This window comes from Anarrhichthys ocellatus, unplaced genomic scaffold (assembly GCF_004355925.1).
Source record: "Anarrhichthys ocellatus isolate YVR2014 unplaced genomic scaffold, GSC_Weel_1.0 scaffold23, whole genome shotgun sequence".
In the NCBI taxonomy this organism is placed as follows: Eukaryota; Metazoa; Chordata; class Actinopteri; order Perciformes; family Anarhichadidae; genus Anarrhichthys; species Anarrhichthys ocellatus.
The window spans coordinates 6,407,539-6,430,038 of record NW_022280053.1 but is presented as its reverse complement, the minus strand read 5'-3'; the positions used below and the strand labels follow the sequence as shown (position 1 = coordinate 6,430,038).

General features: G+C 42.7%; 1 protein-coding gene across 3 annotated transcripts in view; it reads left to right on the top strand.

The window, feature by feature from the left end:
• Positions 1–22,500, top strand: part of LOC116390403 (mucin-5AC) — a 31,605-nt gene that overhangs the window by 2,509 nt on the left and 6,596 nt on the right. For 2 of the 3 annotated variants that reach the window (XM_031860057.1, XM_031860058.1), the window contains exons 2-3: positions 3,849–7,614; positions 10,740–10,814. In XM_031860057.1, the coding sequence (XP_031715917.1) occupies positions 4,682–7,614; positions 10,740–10,814 (3,008 nt within the window). In that variant the 5' untranslated portion in view covers positions 3,849–4,681. The remainder of the gene's footprint in view (positions 1–3,848; positions 7,615–10,739; positions 10,815–22,500) is intronic. The other variant, XM_031860060.1, reaches the window with a different exon arrangement.

Sequence of the window (22,500 nt, the reverse complement as noted above, 5' to 3'; positions counted from 1 at the left end):
GTGACGCGCTAGCCAGTGGCTTTGCAAGCCGACATTTGTGTTTGTTTGTGTGACAGTGCAAGTAGTGTTTAACCTTGAAATATTTGCATCCTGTGTTGTTACTTTCATGAAGATCATTAGAGTAGAGTGTTAAAATGTCGCAAACCTGCAAACACCAACATAGTTAGGGAGTCTGACGAACAGTCCTGCGATTAAAAAAAAATCAATGTTTTCACATTCCAACAGCTGTCAACACAACACTGGCATATCATACATTTTTAAGTTCATGGCAAACTTACTAGCAAATTCTAGCTTGTTTACACATCCAGCAGTTACATAGCAACATTATAATTTATTTAGAGCCGTGTTTGTGGCCACCCAGTGAATCTAAGTCCAACATTCACTCTATTTAAGCTCTGTTTTGGTCAACAACAACTCCTGAGGGAAATATCTGGCACTTTAGCTGCTAATACTCCACCGTGTTGACCAGCTGGAAGCTCCAGTAACTGTGTCTTGGAGCTTGAGGCGAAGTTCACCTTATGGCACCTGCAGGTTTCCTTCAACTCTCTGCCATGGTGATTACCACTTGTAGGATAACTTTATTTTGACAAAACAAAAACACTAGAACCTTCCAAGCTCTCTGTGTGTAGATGCAGAATGCTGCAGCTATAGTGTCGGGTGAAATATGGCTTGCCGTGACGGCTTGACTGTAACTGGCCAAGCTGAATGGCTGTGCACAAACAATCCAGCATTTACATCTTGCTGCTACAGTTCTACTCGAGCGTCTGACAGGAATACCAATGGCTGTGTTCACTGTGTTGCCTCGGGTTTATAATGAATTAAAAATCGTAATTTAATTTGTGTTTGTTTGCGTAATTTAATTTGCTGTTAAGCATGATCAGGCTTAAGATTGCATCAGTCAGAGGCAGCTGCATCAGTTACACTGTTTCAGCTTTGGGTATCAGCAATGAAGGAATTCATTTTCTCAAGAGCAGATCCCAGACTTTTACGTGCTGCTTTACTTTACTTACTTACTTTGCTTATTTCTAGATACAATTTCTTTAAAGCTATGCTGTGGTCGACTTCTGCTTCAGCATCGCTTATGAATGCATGTAGATCTGTTTACATACCAATCTTTGTCGCCACAGAGTCCTTTATGGCGCTTACATCTGCATTTTTTCAATGTGCTTGCTGGTTTTATTGTATCAAATAAAACTAAACATCCCCCTGTTTGAGACATTGCTGTGCTGTGCTGCACACAATGCTTACCTAACAAAACTGTGTACAAGCAACTCTCAAGGAGTTGTTCCTGAATTTGAGATTTCTTTAGACAACAATGCAAACGGCACAAAGGCTCCTGCACTTTACATCTGTTCTGTGAGCTGACTGTGTGGTGTTATTCCTCTGAGTGCAGGTACCCTTCCTTTTGCTCACAGGGCCAATAACTGATCATATAGCTTTTCTTAGTTCCTCTCCAGTTCCCCCTTAAATGCCCTGACACGCTGATGCTCCTGATTTACCACTTCACTGAACCCTAACCATGACATTTCCTCTGCTGCCAGGGGTTGTTCCCTCCTGCTTCCCCTACCTCTGCCTGTCTGTCTCCCTCCGCCCCGTCTCCCTCCTACTTATTCAGATTCCTACTCCTCTCAGTTTGCTATATGTCTCATAGCATCTCTAAATATAACCAAGCATGTCTACCTCCTCTCCTTCCTCTTCCTCTCTGTGCCTCCTCTTTACCCAGTCCTGTCTGACAAATTTAAGCGTGCCTAGACAATCCGATCTGACATGCCTTTACATAACAATTCAATCCACAGCACCTTCCACCTCCTCAGCACAGTGAGACCCAAAGGTGTTTTTTGGCGTGATGCAATTCTCAACATCCCTGAAAGAATCAGAATATTATTAGATCTGCGAAAGCAGACTCGTGGCTTCTTGTGTTTTTGAATACATCAGATATGTTTCTCAGAGTCAGCACGGCTTAGCATAGGGAGATCAGATGTGACCTTAGCACACGCACAACCTCACACACACACATATACACATCATAAAACCACACACACAGGAAGGCAAGATGATAGAAGCCTATAGTCAAAGTAAAACCTCCTCTGAGAGGTAGGCAGCACGGCGGCTGTGGTAAATCTTAAATAATAACCGAAATGAGTTATGACCCTTGCTGGCATTATGCTGTTGCACACCTTCCTCTTCCTGCCTGGTGATTTATCTCTTGTCTGCCAATAAAGCTCAACATGAAAATGTCACATGTGGTAAAGAGCTGGCCTCAGCCATAGGAGTGAGCTTGTGCAGCATTAAGAGGGGCTGGATTCATTAAAGTGTCAGCGTAAATTTTGATCTGAAGGTAGTTTGCAGTCCGAGATGCAGGAACTGTGGCGAGGAGGGGATGTGGGGCAAAAAGAGGCAGCTGGGGGAGATTGCGGCGGAGGAAGGAGGAAAGATATGTGCCATTGGTGGAAAAAAGGAGATGGGCCAGAAGGAAGAAAGATAGAAAGAGGGTAGGATCAGGATGACACCCCATAGAATGAGTTAAGGTAATGGTCCTGCGAATGGTGGATGAAACTCAGAGGAAAATCTGTCAGGGTGAATGTTTAAAGTAGAGTGCTTTTTACAAGAAATGGGTAGCAAGACTGACGGCCGGAATGAAATGGGATGCTTATAAAAAAATAGGAGGACTGGAAATGTGATTTTTATCCAGGAAGAAAATCTTCAAGGTCAAACGGAAAGTGTAGATCGATTATATGCTATAGATACACATCATCTTTTGTTCTTAAGCCTCTGTAGATCAGGATTCAGTCCCCCTTAGTCTACTATCTACCGTTTGGTCTTCTGTGTGAATCATAAGCCGCTCATCTGTATACACTCCTCATCTGTATACAATCCTCCTCTTCAGAGCCGGGGAAAGAAAGAGGGAAAGAGAGGAAAACAGTGGACGTAAATAAAAGTGGCAGCCCCTCGGGTATCTCTCTCCCTAAATAACCTGGGAGCTGTGAAGGAGTCACTAATTACCCCTCCCATAGCAGAGAGGGGAACAGAGCAACGGCCAGTCACACTCGCACACAGAATTAGCCCGAGCTTGTCAGTGTCAGAGGCTATCACGAGGAGATAACAAGGCACAGATCCATAGATCGTGTAAGGCAAACGACAGCATCACGCCCGACTGCCAGTTGCAGGCAGGAAGTGGAAGTGATATATATATATATATATATATATATATATATATATACGTATCAAGGCCGTAGATCTTCAAAAACAGGCCGCAGAATCAGTGTGATGAGAACATACGACTAAATACAGCGAGGCAGACAAGCTGTCACACAGTGACCAGATGAATCAGAAAGGATGTCACCATGGCAGATCATCAAGGACTGATAACAGGGCCACAGACTGTTTAACATGGAGGAAAAGAAAAATCTGTAAGACACATGCATATGGGGAATAACAGTCACGCTGTGCGCCCATGAGCAGGAATAATAGAAAGACATTTGATTTAAGGAAAGAGAATTGCAGATGAGAGGAATATCAACAGTGAAAGTATCCCCTTCAGCCAATGTGAATAGGCCTTAATTACAATCTCTTCTCACTTGTTGTTCATGGATAGCCCTCGAGTGCTGATGATGTACCCTGTGTTTTCTTTTGCCACCTACATCCTTTCATTACTTTTTTCTGAATTGATGTCTTCTTTTTCCATTCTGTGATGACCCCGCTCTCATGCATTTTTAAAATAGCTGCCTATCTAATATCTCCTTCATTACCCCGAGGAGCAAGCCCATCCTGTTTCAATGGAAATGCAATAATATGGAAACAATTACAGACTCCTTTTATTTCTCTCTTTGTCTCTCTGCTCTTTTCAGGAATTCCACGCTGTCTTCAACCATGAGAGAATGAGTCACTGAGAAGAAGAGCTGCAAAAAGAAAAGAGTGATAAAATCAAAAGGAAAGGAGGGAGAGCGAAAAAAAATTAAAAAAGTTGAAACAGATAGGCCATTATGTGGAAGTACGCAGGCCCAGCCCATACTTTGGTCATCCAATCTCCTGAGGGCCCAGGGGACAAAGCAAGTGGAGAAGGAGGGTCTGCCAAGAAGACAAGCCAATGTGATGGACACAGAAAGGATGGACAGGCTACATTTTCTTCCTCCCTGCTTATTTGCCGGTAACCTGCCCAGCCTCATCAAGAGTTTGTCTCCCTGTAAAGAAGCTGAAGTGCACAAATTCAGAAGAAATGTGAGGGTGTGGTCATTTCTCACATTCTCATTTTAATGAGTATTTGATGCTGCATATATTTATTTTTGTAACAGTGTAAGATAAATGCTAACCCAAGGAGGTTAGAATTTATCACAGTGATCTTTACTTCATTTTTACTTGCTTTTATTAATATACATCTTGAACTGTGGATACGGTAACCCATCCTTTCTAGGGGACACTCTTCGTTGCAAAGGAAGTCCTTGGTGTATAGATTTGAGATAACCTAAGCAGCTGCACACAAACCTATAAAAAATATATCTTATATGGTCTGTTCTGTGATGAAACTCAGTCAATCTATTGTACAAATCGCTCACTGTTATAATGACTATAAAGCAAAGGGGGGGTCTCTCTCCTTGTTGAAGTACTGAAATAACTAGGCCTTCACAACATCAAACTGCCTGCAGAGCCTGTGGATGTTGGGGGAGCGAGAGAGACAAGAGAAATGGTGAGCAAAGAGCCCAACCACTTGCTCTCAGGCCAAACCAACGGCAAGAGCACCTTGGCGGACAAGTTGCCCGGGACAATGACTGTGCGCTCTGTGCTGCTCAATCGAGACTCCCCAGATATTGAGAGCCGCCTCAAGCGGCGCCGCAATCGCACCCACCAGGTCCGCTTCAAAGACCTGGAGGATGGCAGCAGCAGCAGTGGCAACAGTGGGACAGGAGAAAACAATAGCCATCAGAGGCTTGCCACGGATTGTAACAGCCCACATCCTCTTCGCAAACACAGCAGCAGGTCCCCCAAGCCATGGACTGACAGGGATGGGCCACAGACTCAGAGTCTACCTGGCCAAACCTCTGTGGTGGGGGCTGTGCGTGGGGACATGGCAAGGACTATAGAGGTGGTTGCTGCTTTCTTAGCCAGGGCCCCTCCTCATCCATTAACTCCGGGTCCTACACGTCGATGCTGGGGACCACCACAGACTAACTCCTTGACCTTGCCAATGACACGCAGGCCCAGTACGAGCACCAGCACAGCCATCCAGACCTCCCCATGCCTGAAAAAGCCCCAGTCCCTCTCTTCCACCCATACACGTAGCCACAGCCTCGGGGACTCAGTGGGCATGGATGGGGATGACGAACATGACTCTCAAGATGAGTACCTTACGCACAACCATGTGTTGGTATCTGGGTCCAAAGACCAGAATGGTCCTCCTGGGCCTGGGGATCGAGCTGTGGTGGAACGGAGGTCTAAAGCTTCCAGGACAGACATTAAATCAGCTGTTAGTTTGGTAAAAAACTACAGACACAGCTGTCCCCCTTCAGTGCTTCACAACACTGAGCCATTTCCCTGTTCCTCTGTATCCTGTCGAGATGGCCCCAAGCGTCAGGGAAGCAGCACTCCCTCAGTGGTCAGGAGGAGAAAGCGCCTTAACAGGACAACGAGTGATCCTGGAAAGGAAGTGCACTACTGCACCACTCCGACTCAAACTGAACGCCCCAGTCCATCCCCGTCACCCTCGAACACCAAACTCTGCACCACTCAAGTTCAAACAGAGAGCCCTTCCCCATCTCAAAATTCAAAGTCTTGCACCGCCCAAAATCAAACTGAGAGTCAACTTAAATCTCCACCTTTGAGTGACAAACAATGCACAACTCAAAATCCCTCCCTACCTCCAAATGCTGAAAAGTGCACCATTCAAATACAAACAGACTCGCCATGTCAAGCTCCTCCAAATCATGAACCTTGCACTACCCAGACACAAATGTGCAGCCCTTGTGTTTCCCCACCTCTGACAATATCACTGAGTGCATTGCAAACTCAATTTGAGAGTCCTGTTTCCCCAACTGCAACTAAAGATCCACCCACCACCCAAATAACTACTGTGCCTTACTGTACCTCTCTCCCACCTGCAAGTGCACCAACACAGACCCCTGAACGCTGCGCTAAACCACCTTGCTCCTCTCCAGCCAAGCCAGCTTGCATCACCCCACCTCCAGCCATAGCACTGTCCATTCCTTGCTCCACTTCTGCACCTACTGTTGCCCAACACCCTATCCCGTATTATACTGTTGTGTCACCACCGACAACCCCCAGCACAATTGTTGTCTGCTCCAGTCCTTCCTCAACTGCACCATCATGCCCCATCCAAAACTGCACCTCCCCTATCTCAAGCATAGTGTCATCAGCTCCCCTAACCTGTTCCACCCCTACCCCAACTGTAACCCCCAATATAACTCCTGTTGACCCCATCAGACATCCTACCACTGCCCCAAGCGTAACTCATGAACAACCACACAGTGCATCAAACGCCACACCATGTACATTTGTAACTCAAACTTCCCTGTCATGCACCTCCATATCATATTACTCTACCACACATTCGGTTAGTGCCCATGCCCCTCAACCAAATTCTACTTCACCTTCTTATGCCACTCTCATACAAACTGTGTCTCATTGCAACATTCCATGTCAAGCTCTGCAAAATACCTCTTCTGCCAACACAGGCATAACCCCCTACTCCTCCCCAGTCCCCAAATTAAAATCTTGCACTTCCCCGCCTCCACTTGTGAAAACATATGCGTCCACTCTTCCAAATGCACAAACGTGTGCAACACCAATTAAAGCTGTTCCTCTTTATTCTTCCACATTTCGTGCTGCACCACCATACACTCCCCCCTCTCAGGCGCCCAATAACGCTCAGGATAAGAGGGGGATTCGACTTCCACCTCCACCCCCGCCACCTCCACCTTACACACCACGCAAAAAGGGAAGTGATCCACCAGGTCCTGCAATCCGAACACCCATGCTCAGGGCAGACAGCAAGGTCGGCAAGAGAGATAAAGACGGGGAGAGGGAGAAAAAGGAAGATATAAAATGTACAGACTCACCCAAGCTCTGTGAGAGAGCCAGCTCTCTGAAGCACAGAGCTCAAACTCCACCAGTTGCTGTGATGAAGGGAGAGAAGCAGTCCTCCTCCTCCTCTCCTGCCAAGGCCTGTTTTAAGTCCAGCTGTCTCAGCTCAGCCCAGGCTCAACTTGGGGTGCTACACAAAATGCTCTGCTCAGGACCCAACGCCAGGCCCAACACCCCCAACAGCCAATACCCTCCAAACCAGCAGAGTTGCTCTGGAGCCAGGGGCTGCTCTGCTTCTGGGGAGCGGCCTACAGCTGGGCCCCTGACTGCCACCCAGGCTGACACACTAAGACAGGTCCAGGAAATTCTGGGAGGGTTGGTGTCTGGTGCCAGGTGTAAACTGGACCCAGCCAGGGTGGCAGAAAAGCTCCTGGGTCCCAACGGACCCCTGCATGATATTCGTCACCTGCAGACTCAGCTCCAGAGCCTGGAGGGGGTCCTGGAGACCAGCCAGAACACCATTAAGGTCCTGCTGGATGTCATTCAAGACCTTGAGAAGAAGGAAGCCGAAAGAGACGGGTGAGGCGATATTTCATTTTGGTCTGCATTGTAGGAATTAAAAAGGAAATGCCTGTACACTGACTCCATACCACAAATCTATTTTAATCAACAAGTGTTTTTAACTCAATCAGACCTTTGTCAAGTCGTAATACATACCACATTACACAATAACATGCTTCAGTTTTTACTATAAGATCATAAACATCCAACTACTGACGTTAGCAGCTCTGAAGGCTTTTCACTCTTGCATTTATTAATTAGCCCTCGGCTGACCTATGGCCACATTTAGATGGACTTCGTCCAACCCATCGACACAGTGGAGGTGCCAAGAGTGCAGTGTTGCAATGAGACTTAACCCATCAAATACATGCTTGTGCATGTTCATGGTAAATTATTTTGTAACGTGAACTGCGTAATTTTACCATCGTTAAAGATAAATAACTGCCTCTGTGACTTACAAAATGCCATTTCATAGTATTTTAATATGCTGTTCAGTGTTTTTGTTCTGATAAGTCTTCACATTTAGGGATCTAGTACTCAAACAGGCCATTCTGGATTGTATTTCATTATCTCACCAGTACCTGAAACAACACACCCGCACCAATGCAGTCTTTTGTATTGTTTTGATGCTCGGCTGTTTTCCACGAATGACTGAAGACTGAAACGTCTTCCAGGGCTCACTGCACACAATGTAGGCACGCAATAACCATGTTGCAACAATTTCATTGGACAATGAAACAAGAGCCATCTTTACTGAATTGATCTGAAAACTGTTTTAAACGCAATTCACAACCTTGAAAAGTGATGTTTAGTATGAGACTTCACACTCGCAAGTGTTAACTTTGGTGAGACTTTTTCCTGGCTCAATTTTCACAACACATTGAACATATCAAAGGTTAAAAACTTCAGAATTTCACATCATAGGGTAGATGACCCAGGATCAAAGTATTGTTTTTTGCAATTCATGTTCAAGGTGCTGTTCAAAGGTAGCGTTAACTGCACTGTGAAATGTTGCACAGCCCAGGGGTTTTAAAAGGGGTTTGTCTGGGTTTCAATGTTGTGTGAAAGCCCTGGGCCAAAAGAGAAGTGTCCCATATTTGATGTTGCAAATGTGAAATGTCTGGAAGCCGTAGGCTAATGGAGCTGTAAACCCAGGGCTAACGGGGTTCTCAGCTCAGGGCCAAGTCAAATGTAGTGTGAAAAGCCATCTGGTAGTCTTTGGCTAACTTTAGCATTTAGTTTTCTGTTAACCCTTATTAAATAGATGTTGTATTGCCACATTATTTTCAGATTAATACTAAACGTTTCTAGAAACAATAAGATTTACTGTCACTTTTGAAAGAAAACATAACACACACACACACACACACACACACACACACACACACACACACACAGTAGCTTTTAGCAGGCTAATGTTAGCTGTTGTTAGACAACTTTAGACAAATTTGTGTCTAACTGACATTACTAAATGTCACTGACCTTATAACTCGTCTCTACTTAAACCATTGTTTTGGAATGTCACAGAAAACAATTTGGAGTCGTGTTTGAGTCCACCTGAAACATTTAAGTCCAATATTCCCTCTCTTTTAGCTCCATTTTTGGTCTCAACCAACTCCTGAGGGAAATATCTGTCTCTTTAGCTGCTAAATGTCATTGACCTTTTCATTGATGGATGACATACAAACAAACAGACAGACAGACAGACAGACAGACAGACTGATAGAAGGATAGATAGATGGATAGATATATAGATAGACCTAGAAAACAGGGAAGGAGAGAAGAACAAACAGTGAGACTACGTTAATTATAAGTGCATGGTATTTTGGAGACCTGGAAAGTAAATGTCAGCATGTAGCCTAAGTGCCTGCTGTTTTATTCCCAGATAGTTAATTTCTCAAGTGAGAATCCAGTTCTCTCCACACAAAAACATAAGAGGGGCAGACATTATAATGTGATCATAGCTAAAAGATGCATTCTTTCTCCTGGAGTGGAGTAGACAAGTGAGTTGTTGTACGCAGAATATTCTTCAAAAAGGGAATATCCACATCCCAGCAGTGATAACCTTGCTATATCATGTGCTGTGAATATTACAGAGAAGGTCGTCGTTCCTAAGCTTTGCTGGGATGCAACTCCTCTATTTATAGCCAATCCCAGCTTTGTAAGCATTGTAAATGCTTTGGCAACATGCGGACTGAACACAATGTAAATTTGGTGAGAATGAGAAGTGTGTAAAACAGCAGGGCAATAGACGGAGAAAAAGAAACACCAGTTTGAACACAGAAGGCAGGGGAGCGTCTGTATTTCTTTTCATGAAGTCTCATGTCAGTCATTTCAATGTCAGCTCTTGATCTGCTGAAGAATTTATGTCATGTCAGACCACAGGGAACAGTTTGGTCTGTCAGTTGCACCCATTTCGCAGCAGTTCTTTCCTCATGCATGTATGCAGCAGGCAGGGATAGATGGGAATCAGCATTTGGCTGTCATCATGTTGGTGGTTTCAGATGCGCTATGCCTCTCATGTAAACCCTTTACCGTTCTCATCAAGTCTTTAATTAATCTGCTTGCGACATTGTAAGCTGCTTAGTCATTTCTCCCGCCTTATCACACCAAAATAGTACATGATGTGGGGACGAGAGAACTCTTAGATAGGACAAGATAGACACGGATGGATGTGTGTCTTTGGATCCATGGAAAGGCTTGACTGATATCTGAGCAGCGTAATCCAAAACACACTCCTTACACTAATGACAACACTTTGCAGACATTTTAAACTTCTGTCTCATTAAGTGGCATTTCTTGTGTGTTCCAGTATAAGAATTCAGTGATGGGGCTAAGTCTAATGCATGCAGACTTGACTTTTACCTCATAAGCATTATTTTATGCCTGGAGTGATACAGTGACTCATGGTTTACGTAACAGCCTGAGCCGGTTGGAAGGGGTATCGTTCATTAAAAAATGATCAGGGGTGATTTCAGAGAAGATTAGATTGGGTGTATTTGCAGAGATGTGTATGCCAGAAATTTGGTTCAACAAGGGGAATGATAACCTGAACATGTTTTTGTGGGCTCACGCAAACACACACACACACGCAAAACATCACTTTTTTACCCCTGATATGTCATCTATATGCTTTTCAACAGAAGACATTCATATAGGACCGGACAGGACATTGAGAACTGTGGGACCTGTAGGGACTGCGCCTGCATCATCTACAGGTATGTGGATGGATGTATCCTCTTGTGAGTGAGAATTTCGGCATATTTATCGTTTGTTTTACATGTGAGTACCAAGAGCGCAGTGCGTGTCTCGGCGCACAGTTATCTGCATCACACTGTCATTTCGAATCACGTCAGTTTTGGGATTTCAGTTTTATGGCTCGGTGGGATTGTCGTTCTGCTCGGTGTGACAGAACGGCCGGGTACAGCACTTTGAGTATGGCCACTCATCGCAACCATAACACCACTGCAGGTTTGATCACTTAACAGTTATTATTTATTAAGACTCATCACACGCATACACTCTCCGATTTAATGAGGTGATATCAACACAGATCGTGCAGCGGTGTGCCCACTTGGTTTCCTCCCTCCTCCTCTGCTCTTCTCATTTTTTTACTCTCATTATCTCTCTTTTACACACACACAGATGCACACAGTGTCAAATACGCAAACACACACACACACACACACACACACACACACACACACAGTTACTGCGTAATCATTCCGCTCCGAAATTTGAATTGAAATCAATCAATTAACAAACAGGATTTCACACTTTACAGGAGGGTGAAGAAAGGCAAAAAGGAAAGTGTGGATTGCTATGAAATTGAAATCCCTGTCTCTTGGTTGTAAATGTCAAAATTGCAAAAAAAGAAGAAGGGGTTATTAGCAGAAGAAGTAAATCTTGCAGAGGGAGAGGAGAAAGTAATAGTGGAGAGAGAGGAGGGATGACATTCGTTGTGCTATAGCCTACATGCAGAAATATAATTTTATTATCACCGGATTAAACCTGTAAAGCCTGAAACATAAAACAAGGATCAGAAAATTCTATATATATATTTTAATTGAGGTGTTTATTGAACCTTTTGACAGAATATGAAGATAATGTATGTAATTTTCAGTGGCAATTTTGGTATGAAAATTCTGGAGGGGCCACACAATATTCAGACAAGGAAATTTGATGATGCAATCCAAAAGTACCAAAGATATATCACATTGAACCATACTCTCACAACTAATAAACTGTGTGCGATTGAGAGAGGGGAACACTGCGATTGCTGTGACCAATGTATCACCAACAGGAGTCATGACAAAATTCCAGTTGAATAATCACACAATGTCAATATCTAAAATCACACAATGACGATCTAAAGTGCTAAATCGTACTGATCCACACGATTCATCCCTACTGTTGTAATGTTAACGTAAGTACAATATCGATCCCTCTTTAGCTAGCTAGAGCAGTAGGGCCAGTTCTGCAGTGCCCCACCAAACGGAAACGGGCAAGCAGCATCAGGCACGAAGACCAATTTCACACACACTACAAAGCAATGTGTTTCTAGAGAAGACATTTCAATCAGAATATGATGACAAATTGACAGAGAGAAAAGCCTATAACTTCGTTTTTACAACAGCGCCCTCTGGTGGTGCCTAATGCAAAAACGCTGATGGTAATTTAATTTGCATATAGGATTTTCAGTTGTATCATATACATCCGGCTTTCACAGCAATTTATTTTAACTAGGCTTTTTTATTTTTAAATCATATTTCAAATATAAAATATATAATTTACGTGTATATAGTATTCTCATATTAGATATTATATATGAATACACGTGCATATTATATTTATTATATCGATCTGCATTTTTCTGCATCAACACGTTTAACATTTAGCCTAAAATATTTGTAAAATTACCAATCTTACCACAACTTTCTCAATATTTGCAAAATGACAGGACAAGGAGGCAGCCATTTTGAATTTGGTAAACAAGGACTCTCTACTTCCTGCATCACTCTAATAATCCTCTAGGGTTGTACGCCATGTTTGGCAGGTAATTATTGATCTCGTTGAGGATGTAGAAGTCTCAGAAACAAAACTCTCATGTCAACCCCTTAGAGGGGTTGTATCACATTATGTCATAAATCTGAGGCACCATAACCCAATTAATGGACCAAGATTCATCATCAGTCTTTTTAATTGTGGATTGGAGCTGTGAAATGTTGCGTGTATACACCCAAGACTGATTGCTTTCAGTGATTTGATTGTGCATGCTCACCTACTCACTCAGTTATTATTTATAATTCTGTAGTGCTAATAGGGTGTTTCCTGTAGCTACAACACAACCTCGACATTAACCTGATTGTTAAACAAATTATATTATTGCTGAAGTTTAAATTACTGTACAGCACATAAATGATTCAGCCTAATCTGGTTATTTTCAGTAATGTATTTCTAGTGTGTATGCAAACCTCCTCAATCAAAATACAGAGGCAGAGAAGAAAGGCAGTGGGGGATATGAGGGGAAAAAAAGATCTGTGAGAAAAGATCTTACGCTTAGAAATGGAAATGGAGAGAGAGCAGATGGAGAAGAAGCCCATAAAGAAAGGGATTCATTCGGAAACTAAATACTGCTTCATCTTGAACGACATTACAGTGCGGGTTACTGCTCAGGAATGTCTGCATGAAGCAGCGATAGTTGACTGAGAGAGTAACATGAGAAAGTGAAATAGTACACTCATACATCACTTCTCAGTCGACATCCCAAGCCACTATTTTTATGGTCAGCTGAGGACTTATCGCTCAATCTACCGCTCAAGTCGACATGCTTCTTTCATGTGTGACAAGAGGATTTTCCTCCTTTTTAAAAGTGGAGGAGATTTTCTTTTCTTTGAGGCTCAATTTGAGCTGAGTCTGAAAGAGAATTTGGCAGCAATAGAGAAGGTGGTGTTGGAGGGAAAAGACAGATAAAGTGAAGCCCGGAACGGAGTGAGTGATGGAAAAGCCATGAAATCTGACAGGACAGATTCCATCAATTAAAAAAGGCTCTTGAAGAAGTCTTAGCTCTCAAAGAAAAGCACAGCTCAGCACATCACATGACAGTATCAATCTAGATGAAAAGCCCAGACAGCAATATATATATAGAACATTTTCATGCAAGAACATCTGTCCAATAAGCCACAAAAGAAACTTGACACGAGTAAATCTAATGTCACACAACTGTATTTTAAAGCTGCTATAATCAATGTTTTCATATTGACAATAGATGAAGTGTGTAATGTGAAAGAAGTCGCTCGTACAGTTGTGATGAACCCAAAGATATTATCATCTGACTCTGCAGTTCCCCTCCTCAGCTCTGCAGAATGTTTTAGTATCTTTCAACTCAGTTTGGTTTTCTTGCCCAGAAACAACAACTCTTTAAATTGACTCACTGCTCTCGTCCTCATTTTTGAAGATAATAGTTGTAAATTTCATCAGGGCTTCCTCTCATTGTAGACAGTGTTTTTTTTAAATCATGCACTACCCAAAATGCAATTCTGATTTGTAATTTCTCCACTGTTAAATCATCAAGACAGTTTTACAGCTTTTAGTTAGGTCAGGCAAAATATATAAGCATGAAAGTTTGGCCAATTTTGTACAAAATTGTGTCACAATACATAGAGAATATTTAAACTAGTTGTAAAGAAATGCATTAAGAAACATGCAGTTTGAACGCGTGTTCCGCATTATAGCTTTAATTAAGTGAATAAGCACAAATGTATGCAGTGTATGATAATATCAATATTTGTTTGTTTGTTTCGGGTTTCTTTAAAGTCGATAAACAGCAGGAACATTTCTTCAAAAAATACAGACAAATAAGAGTCTAACAAAAACAATAATATGTTAAGTACAAAGCTACTTTGATACATGTGTGTCTTGGTGTGTTTGCACACAGAGCTTTGTTTTCAGGGCAAACCTTACGTAAAAATGCTAATGACACTTTAAGCATACAAATGTAAATACTAGTGACTACAGCCTGTAACATTTTGAACATTTTGTACCCAACCAAGACTTATAAATATACGCTTCATTGGTTCTGTTTTTTAAGGGTCTCACATTACACGAAGAATAATGCATGATGTATCTGATGTTATTTATCCAGCACCAGTGGCACATTAACTGCATGTTAATACGTGCATCTGAGTGTGTGGCCCTACAGGAGTGTTAATTAGTGGGTGGAGTTGTGTTATTCTTTTTGCTAATGGCGAATGTGCTGTGTGGAACAAAGTAGGTCTAACAAGGAACTGTTGTGCTTAATCCCAGAGGAGTTTGCGGGGACGGCAGCCTAATCAGATCTGTACTCTGCTGCTTTATCTCTGCTGCTGCTCTGTCTATTGCTCGATCACGCATTTCGCTGGAGGAACTCGATGGGCTGCTACTCTGAGATGGATTAATGACTCTGCCAACACTACCTTTTTCGGCTAAACTATGAGTGCACAGTTTTTGCTTTTTTCAAACACAATCTGTCATCGCCTTCATTGAACAGCAGATAATTGAGAAAAGGCTTGCCGAGGAAGCCTTCTTGCTCTTTCTTCCCTGCTGTTATCTGTGGGGATGCCACTCATGTTTGTTTGATATCTGTACTGTGATATCTGTGGCCTCGTTTCACAGTCGTATTGTTTTCTCTCTATTCCTCTCATTCACAATCTGTGGTGACTCTTTTAAGCATCTTATTTGTCAATGAATGCCTCTTCACATCAGTGATATGCATATGAATGCCAGGCGCGATGGGGGTGGTGCTGGTGCTGGGGTGGAGGATTCCTCTGCTGAGTCTCCAAGACTCGTGGGACGAAGGCCGCAGACTGATCCATTGGGAGTGCTTGAGAGGAACATTTTGTGACAGCGCCTACAGAAACAACTCATCACTCGCCATTCTCACCACACACCCATCATGAATCAGCGCTTCCTGACACACATCTCCGCTGACGCAACATTGCATGATGGGACCTGATACTCGCACGCTGTCCTTCGATTGCGTTAAAACAGAGAGGGAGTTGGTGGAGCATAAGAGACTCTGGGCACGGGAAGGGAAATGGGGATGACTCTTCATGCATCTCCATATCTCCAACTTTTCACTGTGTATTCACTCTCTTTTTTTTTTTTTTTTTTTACAAATGCCTAACTCCAGTGTGCAGTAAAATATTCATCCACATTAAAAATGAATCACAGTGGCTTTAAAAGATTTTAAAAAGTAATAATAGTGTTAAAGGAGACCTGGAGACATCTCACCGTTGGCTCTGTGTGGGTGCAGGATGGCTGCCAGGCACGATGGACCAGCGATCCATGCCTTGCATGTTTAAACAGGCAGTGTAATGTAACCTGATAAGTTTCCGAGGGAATTAAATGATTGCGTCGGGAAAAAAAATTCTAAACAGCGCGTGGGGAAATAACATGCAGTTGTTTGTGCATCTGAGTCAAGAAAAATGTACTCCTACTCTAAAGTGGATAATCTAGTAAGAACAATGTATAGTGTCTTGCTGTCACTCAAGTCAGCGTTAAGAGCTGTGGGCTGTGGTGCATGGAGCCCTCATTCACACTACTCCTGCCCTCTATAATGTGCTCTGTCTACTTCCCCGTCTCCAGAGTGCTACTCCTCAGCTTGGGCTCACTTTTCCTTTCACTGCCTTTGATTCACTTTCTCATGTGGCCTAGAAGGGCATACCAGTCCAATTCAAATACTTTCCACATGGTCCCAACACTGACCCATAGCTACTGACAGATCCTCATTGTCCTGGTTTTATCCAGAGGAATACGGTACTTTACAGACATCAGAAAGAGGCGCCTTTTCCAGTAGATTGCTTGTGTCACTTCCTCCGCTCTCTCCCCCCTTTTCTCCACTTACTCTCCGCTTTGAATATAAATACATTTCACACCTAAATGGGGATGCGGAGAAGTGGTGCAAAATCACAGCCCGGGATTGGGTGTATAGGAGCAGCAGGAAAGAGGGGTTAGGGGAGCGTCAGAGAGGAGGTGAGGAGGAAAGATTGCCCAGGCAGCTGCCTACAGCTTTGCTTTCCCCTCCACAGCCAAATGAAGCAGAACCTGAGGTGTTTCTGTGCAGTTTATTCAGGGAAAACAACATCTATACTGTCACATACACTGTGCAAATGAACAGGAAAAAAGAAAAAAATATTAAAATCTGTGCCTCGGTGTTTGAACATTTAGCTGAGCTCCTCTGAAAAACAATGATGTGTGAGCAAATTATAGATGAACTTCTTATTCACGGTCACAGGGGTATTTCTGAACTTGTATCCAGCTTCCAGGCATTCATTAAACATTGACAATTCTCTGCCATTATCATAACAGGCAGTGGAAATACCTGAGTGAATAGAATATAAAACAAATTCCCAGGAAAATGCAGCGGTTTAGAGAAAGGAGGAGAGGGAAAGTGCATCGGTTCTTGAAGAAGCAACAAAGCAAACGAGACAGGAAGAAGAAACAGAACAGAATATATAACAGTGACAGAAAAAACTGCGTGTGTGTGTGTGTGTGTGTGTGTGTGTGTGTGTGTGTGTGTGTGTGCATGTGTACGCGCATTAGTGTTTGTGTAAGAAGACATAATATTATTCTAAAAGCAACTTAAAAAATATATCTAGTTGCCCTGTATCCATAGAAATAATGTTCATACTGGACTATTTTACACACTTCACAATGTACATCCATTGTGTCCGATGTAGATACCTACGGTGTGGTGGATGGGCATGTGCAAGCCTGACTCATCCAATTAATGTTGGCCTTTTGTCAACCACAATCACGATCTTTCTCTAACTTTTAAGGGTCTACAACCATAGTTTTTATATTAAAGATGTATCAAATGACAGACTGAATTCCCAATCACGTTGTGGAGGAAAAAGCTTTGCAGAAAAATTGCTTCCTGGATTATGTTCCCCTGCGACGTTTCTTCAAGAGTACGAAACAACACATGATTCATTGGGAGGTGGCCGGGGATGATGGACGGTGGGCGTACAAAGAGCAGGACTTTGAAACTGGAGACCAGGATTCACATCCTTAGGGCCCCTGTCCACCAAAGCAATTATCCCCAGCTGATAACGCCGGGGGCTATTCGGAAAGCGCCCAGCTGGGAGCGCTTGAGAGGTGCAGCGTTTTTCAGGTGACCCCCTTTAGATGTGTCTGGTTGCTATGATACAGAATATGCGAGCAAGCAAAAAATGTTGACTCAAGGTAGAGCGCTTGCTCTGGCACTTGTTCTGGACGAAGGGAAGGCTGAAGCAAGTATGGAGAGAACACAGACACGAATGAATATCATTTTGAATTCCCCTCCGTTGTTGTTAACTTCAGCACTAGCTACATTTAGAATGTGACAGTTGGTGTGTGTTCATACCGCCCTTCCTCCAATGTCATCTGGGTTAGGGTTAGGGTTAAAAAGTTACGAGCTCAGAATTGAACCAAAGTTGAACATTTTTTAACTCGTGCAGCGCTTAGTGCAGAATAGACCCTTAGCGACTCGTCACGGTTGATACATTCTTTGTTTGAGGAAATTGTGTTGCAAGAGTGGTATAAATATTTTAAACTTCTTTTATGTTCTTAATAGAAAATGTAATGTTGGTTGCATGTTTCCTTCAAAACATACTTGCTGGAGCAAATTAGTTGTACATGAAGGAGACATGGTTGCATTTCCTGTAAATCCCCTACGTGGGCACCCAATCCCACATGGGAAAGGAGGACCATAAATAGAGGCATAAAGTAACATTTATAGAAATAAAGAAGTACCATATTTAGAGGTACAATGTACCATATATAAAGGTGTAAAATACAATATATAGAGATAGAAAGTACCGTATATAGAAGTATAAAATACCATAAATAGAGGCAGTTAAAAAATATCAGGCAATATTATCAATTTAAAATGATTATGAACTTTCAAAAACAAATACAGTCAAAATATTGTGGAGTGTTTGTGCTTTAAAGAAAGACAATATCCAAATAGACACCAAATAATCCAAAACACCAAGTCAATAATGCACTTATTGAACCCCGTTCTTTAGCCAGGCAACGTCAGGATAATCTGCAGACTGCAGGGCCTGGCTTTGCTTTTCTCTGATATTTCAAATCACCAGGTTGTACATATCTGACAGGAAATTGATCCGAACACGAACAGATTTCCTCCTCCCTGTGTGTCTTCAACCAAAAATAGAGAGAGAGAGAGAGAAACAGAGATAAATAGAAACAGATTGAAAGACAACAAGAGAGGAAAGTAAGAGCGGGTGTATTTTCAGTTTAACTGGATATGAGAGGTTTTCGTTTCTGAAAAGAAAGATTTGTCAGATTCTTGACTCTAACCTTTTGCTAACAACCCTGTCAGAGCTTTCAGACCTGTGTGTGTGTGTGTGTGTGTGTGTGTGTGTGTGTGTGTGTGTGCGCGCTCATGCACATTCGCACCACTTCCCCCGTGGATGATAATGGATAAGTGGTGTGTGTGAAATGTGTAAAGGGCAGGGCAGGCAGTTCTTCTGCAGTAATCCATCTTTACTTCAGGGCTGAGCCACAGAGCAACAGGCACCTCACAGGGGAGAGGGAGAAAATACACTGTAGGCATCACTCTCATTCTTATAAAGCTACACAGAGGAAATGCTCAGCCAGCAGGAGCACATGATTTTCCCAGCAAGAAAACAAGAAAATAGAAATGAAGAGCAATATTTTGTTTTTCCTCTTGCACCACTGACAACACGACATTTACAAAAAAAAAACAGTGGTATGCAATGTGTTACCAGTGCATGCATCTAAAAGCCATTCACTGGAGATGTGAAAGCGTAGAATTCTTACATGTCCTACAAATGTGTATCCATCCACCCAGGAGTTTGTCTGTGTGAATAAATGACAGATATAGGGCTGGGTGGGAAACAGAGGGAGAGAGAGAGAGGAACACCAAGAGAAGAGGGAGAGTGAGAACCCCTTGTTCATGCTTTTTGGCAATAATCACAGAGTCGAACTCGTGCCAACAGTGAGTGCCAGATGGTGCCCATCACCATTGTGCCGTGTCTTTGAAACGGGGAGGAGAGAGGAAGATCAAGAGTGGCATGTGGAACAGGGAAGCAGTGCCTAATGTGGATGATGTGTCATATAAATACTAATCACGTTAGAATCACACCCACAGCTAAATTAGATCCCTAAAGCTCTTCCAGTAGCACCCACTCTCAATCTTCTCCCTGCTTTGGCACTGAGCTTATGTCATTATCAGAGATGATTGATAGATGAGATATTAAATGCTAAATGCTAAAGTGTTCATTAAAATCGTCTTCTCATGCTTCATAGCTAGTTTTGGTTGCCAGGTTGTAAGAAATCCCTCTGCATGATGATGGAGTATGCACACATTTGTTTGTGCAACATTTTGTCCCACCTAGTCTGTAGGCAAACATGTCCATAGTCAACACATTGTCACTCCCAGCTCGTCAAATACCGACAATTGGTCAACGGTCCTAAGCTATGAAGCTCAAGGTTCTCCTATAGCGTCAGTTTTGGACGTGTCAGGGACGGCGTGTCGGTTAACACAGAACAAACTTGTGTTTCTGTCATTACATGCATACGGTCTCCTTTCTAAATAAAAGCCGGTCTTGGGTCTTTCTGCGGCGGACTAGTCTCTGCCCGAGGCCCCGCTGGAGTCTGAGGTGAAGGAGTTTCTGGTGAATCTGCACGATTTCTTCTGATTTAGCTGTAATCGGATTAAGAATAACTAACGAACTAGAAATAGCCGATCTTCTCGCTGACGGTCTGATTTACTTATGTTGATATAGATGCATCAGTATTAAATTCAGATTGTTTCATTATCAGTTAAAAATTCCTCAGAGTAACTTTAAAAATGCAGCTGCTTTGAATGATATGTTATCTCCAGACACAAAGCCTACATGTCTTTGAGTAACAAGACAAATCTTAACAAAACAAACCACTGTTATTTTGTTAGATATGTCTGTCATGTAGTTTTGACCAGGGAAAACACACGCAAAGAAAAAGGAGATAAACATTGGTGTTAATCTGCTTCTGGTTCTCTGCATCTATGCACATGTCTTCCAACAATCTTCCCCACAGTTCACCTTAGCCCTACATCTTCATTACCCCTTGAGACTGTATGAATCATCCCACCTCCAAAAGCTACAGAGGTGGAAGAAAAAACACACCCCTTCACACAAAGAAAGCCTCCATATGTATAGTGTGTGTGTGTGTGTGTGTGTGTGTGTGTGTGTGTTTATGAATGGTGCGACAGAGATAAAGATGGATCCTAACTGCTAGTTGTTTTTTTCAGGTGGCAAACTGCCACCCTGCTGTCAGACCCCTCTCTCTCAGATCTCCACAATAACCACTCATCCATCAGAGCCTTCCGCTCCAGCAGCTATCACTCAATACCTCAGTGGTGCTGAGGACAAGCAGGTACTGCATGCAACCAGCCATCACCTTTTCCCTTTTAATTCACCTTCGCTGACTTACTGTTCAGCTCATGATAAAATCCAGGTGACTTTTGAATAAATCACAACTTACACAAACTCTGCAGAATAGTGTTTACCCATCACTGAGCACTGGATAAATATCCACTGTGGACGGGTGCTGAGGAAATATCCTGGCTTGACGTGGGTGGAGAATCAAACGGAGCTAAAGGGTGATTGTTGAACTGCTATTCTATTCACCAGGTTGCCAGAAGCACGACTCCAAATGAATGCTACTGTCGCTATGTTCCTGTTCAGCGGGTATGTAAGCAACTGCTAACAACTTAACAACAATATAAGGCTACATCCAGAAACCAGTAAGCAAGACTGGAAACAGGGGGAAAGGGTTTGCCTGGCTCTGTCCAAATGTAACTAAATCTGCCTACACATCATTTTAAATATCACAAATTAACGAATGATGTTTTGTTTGTTCAATTCATACAAAAAGCAAAGCGCAATTACTTAACTGGCTATCCCTAGACAACTACAGTAACTTCCTAGAGTCTTGTCACTGTGAGGTTGCTTCATATTTACCTTACACATGAGAGTGGTATTTTGTCATTTAACCCTCCGCCAGAAAGCAAATATTTCCCAAAATGTCGACCTATTTCTTAAAAAGGCAATAATATGACAATGATGTGTTTACAACTTATTTCTGCTGCCTGCAAGTGGCCAAAAAAAATCAATTATTGCAGGTTTCAGAAACATGTCATTGTAACTTTATTTCATTTTCTCACTCAGATTTTCAATTCATCAACAGCCTTACATGACGTATTTGTGTTGTCACCGGTCTACATCTCACCTACCACTCTCTCTGTTATGCTACATTTAATAATCAGGTCGCTCAAAGCAGCTACACTGGCAGACGCAGTTAGGTGTTAGCAGCATGCTCGCACAGTGCACTCCCAAAGTAAACCAGTAATGAGTGTGAATTCAGAGCGAACAGCTTTTTCCCCCGCTGAGCAGATCCTGGATGCTCAAGACTGCCAGCCTCGCATTTGGCTGCTGGTTCAGTGCAAACTTGTCTCATTTATACACTTTGTACAGCATCTTCCCATGATACAATGAGCTCTACAGAGTAAACAAAGCACTGGAATGTAGACCACAATAGCGGGTCAAGTCTTAAGCTGGTACAGGCTATAACTCTGATGGGACTAGCTCCCGGTCTACATCTGCTTTTATTTCCTCATCCCTGGCTTATGCTTCCTCAGTAATCAATCTTAACCTCACTTGCACTTTATTTGCAAAGCTATTTGATGCAAAGGACTTTCTCTGATCTTAAATCTTCCTGGTTTCTTCGCCTGGTCTCTTCAATAAACAACATTTTATGTTATTTATGCACAGGGAGAGAAATATAAACAAGGTGAGAGTCTGCACCCTCTCTCTCTCTCTCTCTCTCTCTCTCTCTCTCTCTCTCTCTCTCTCT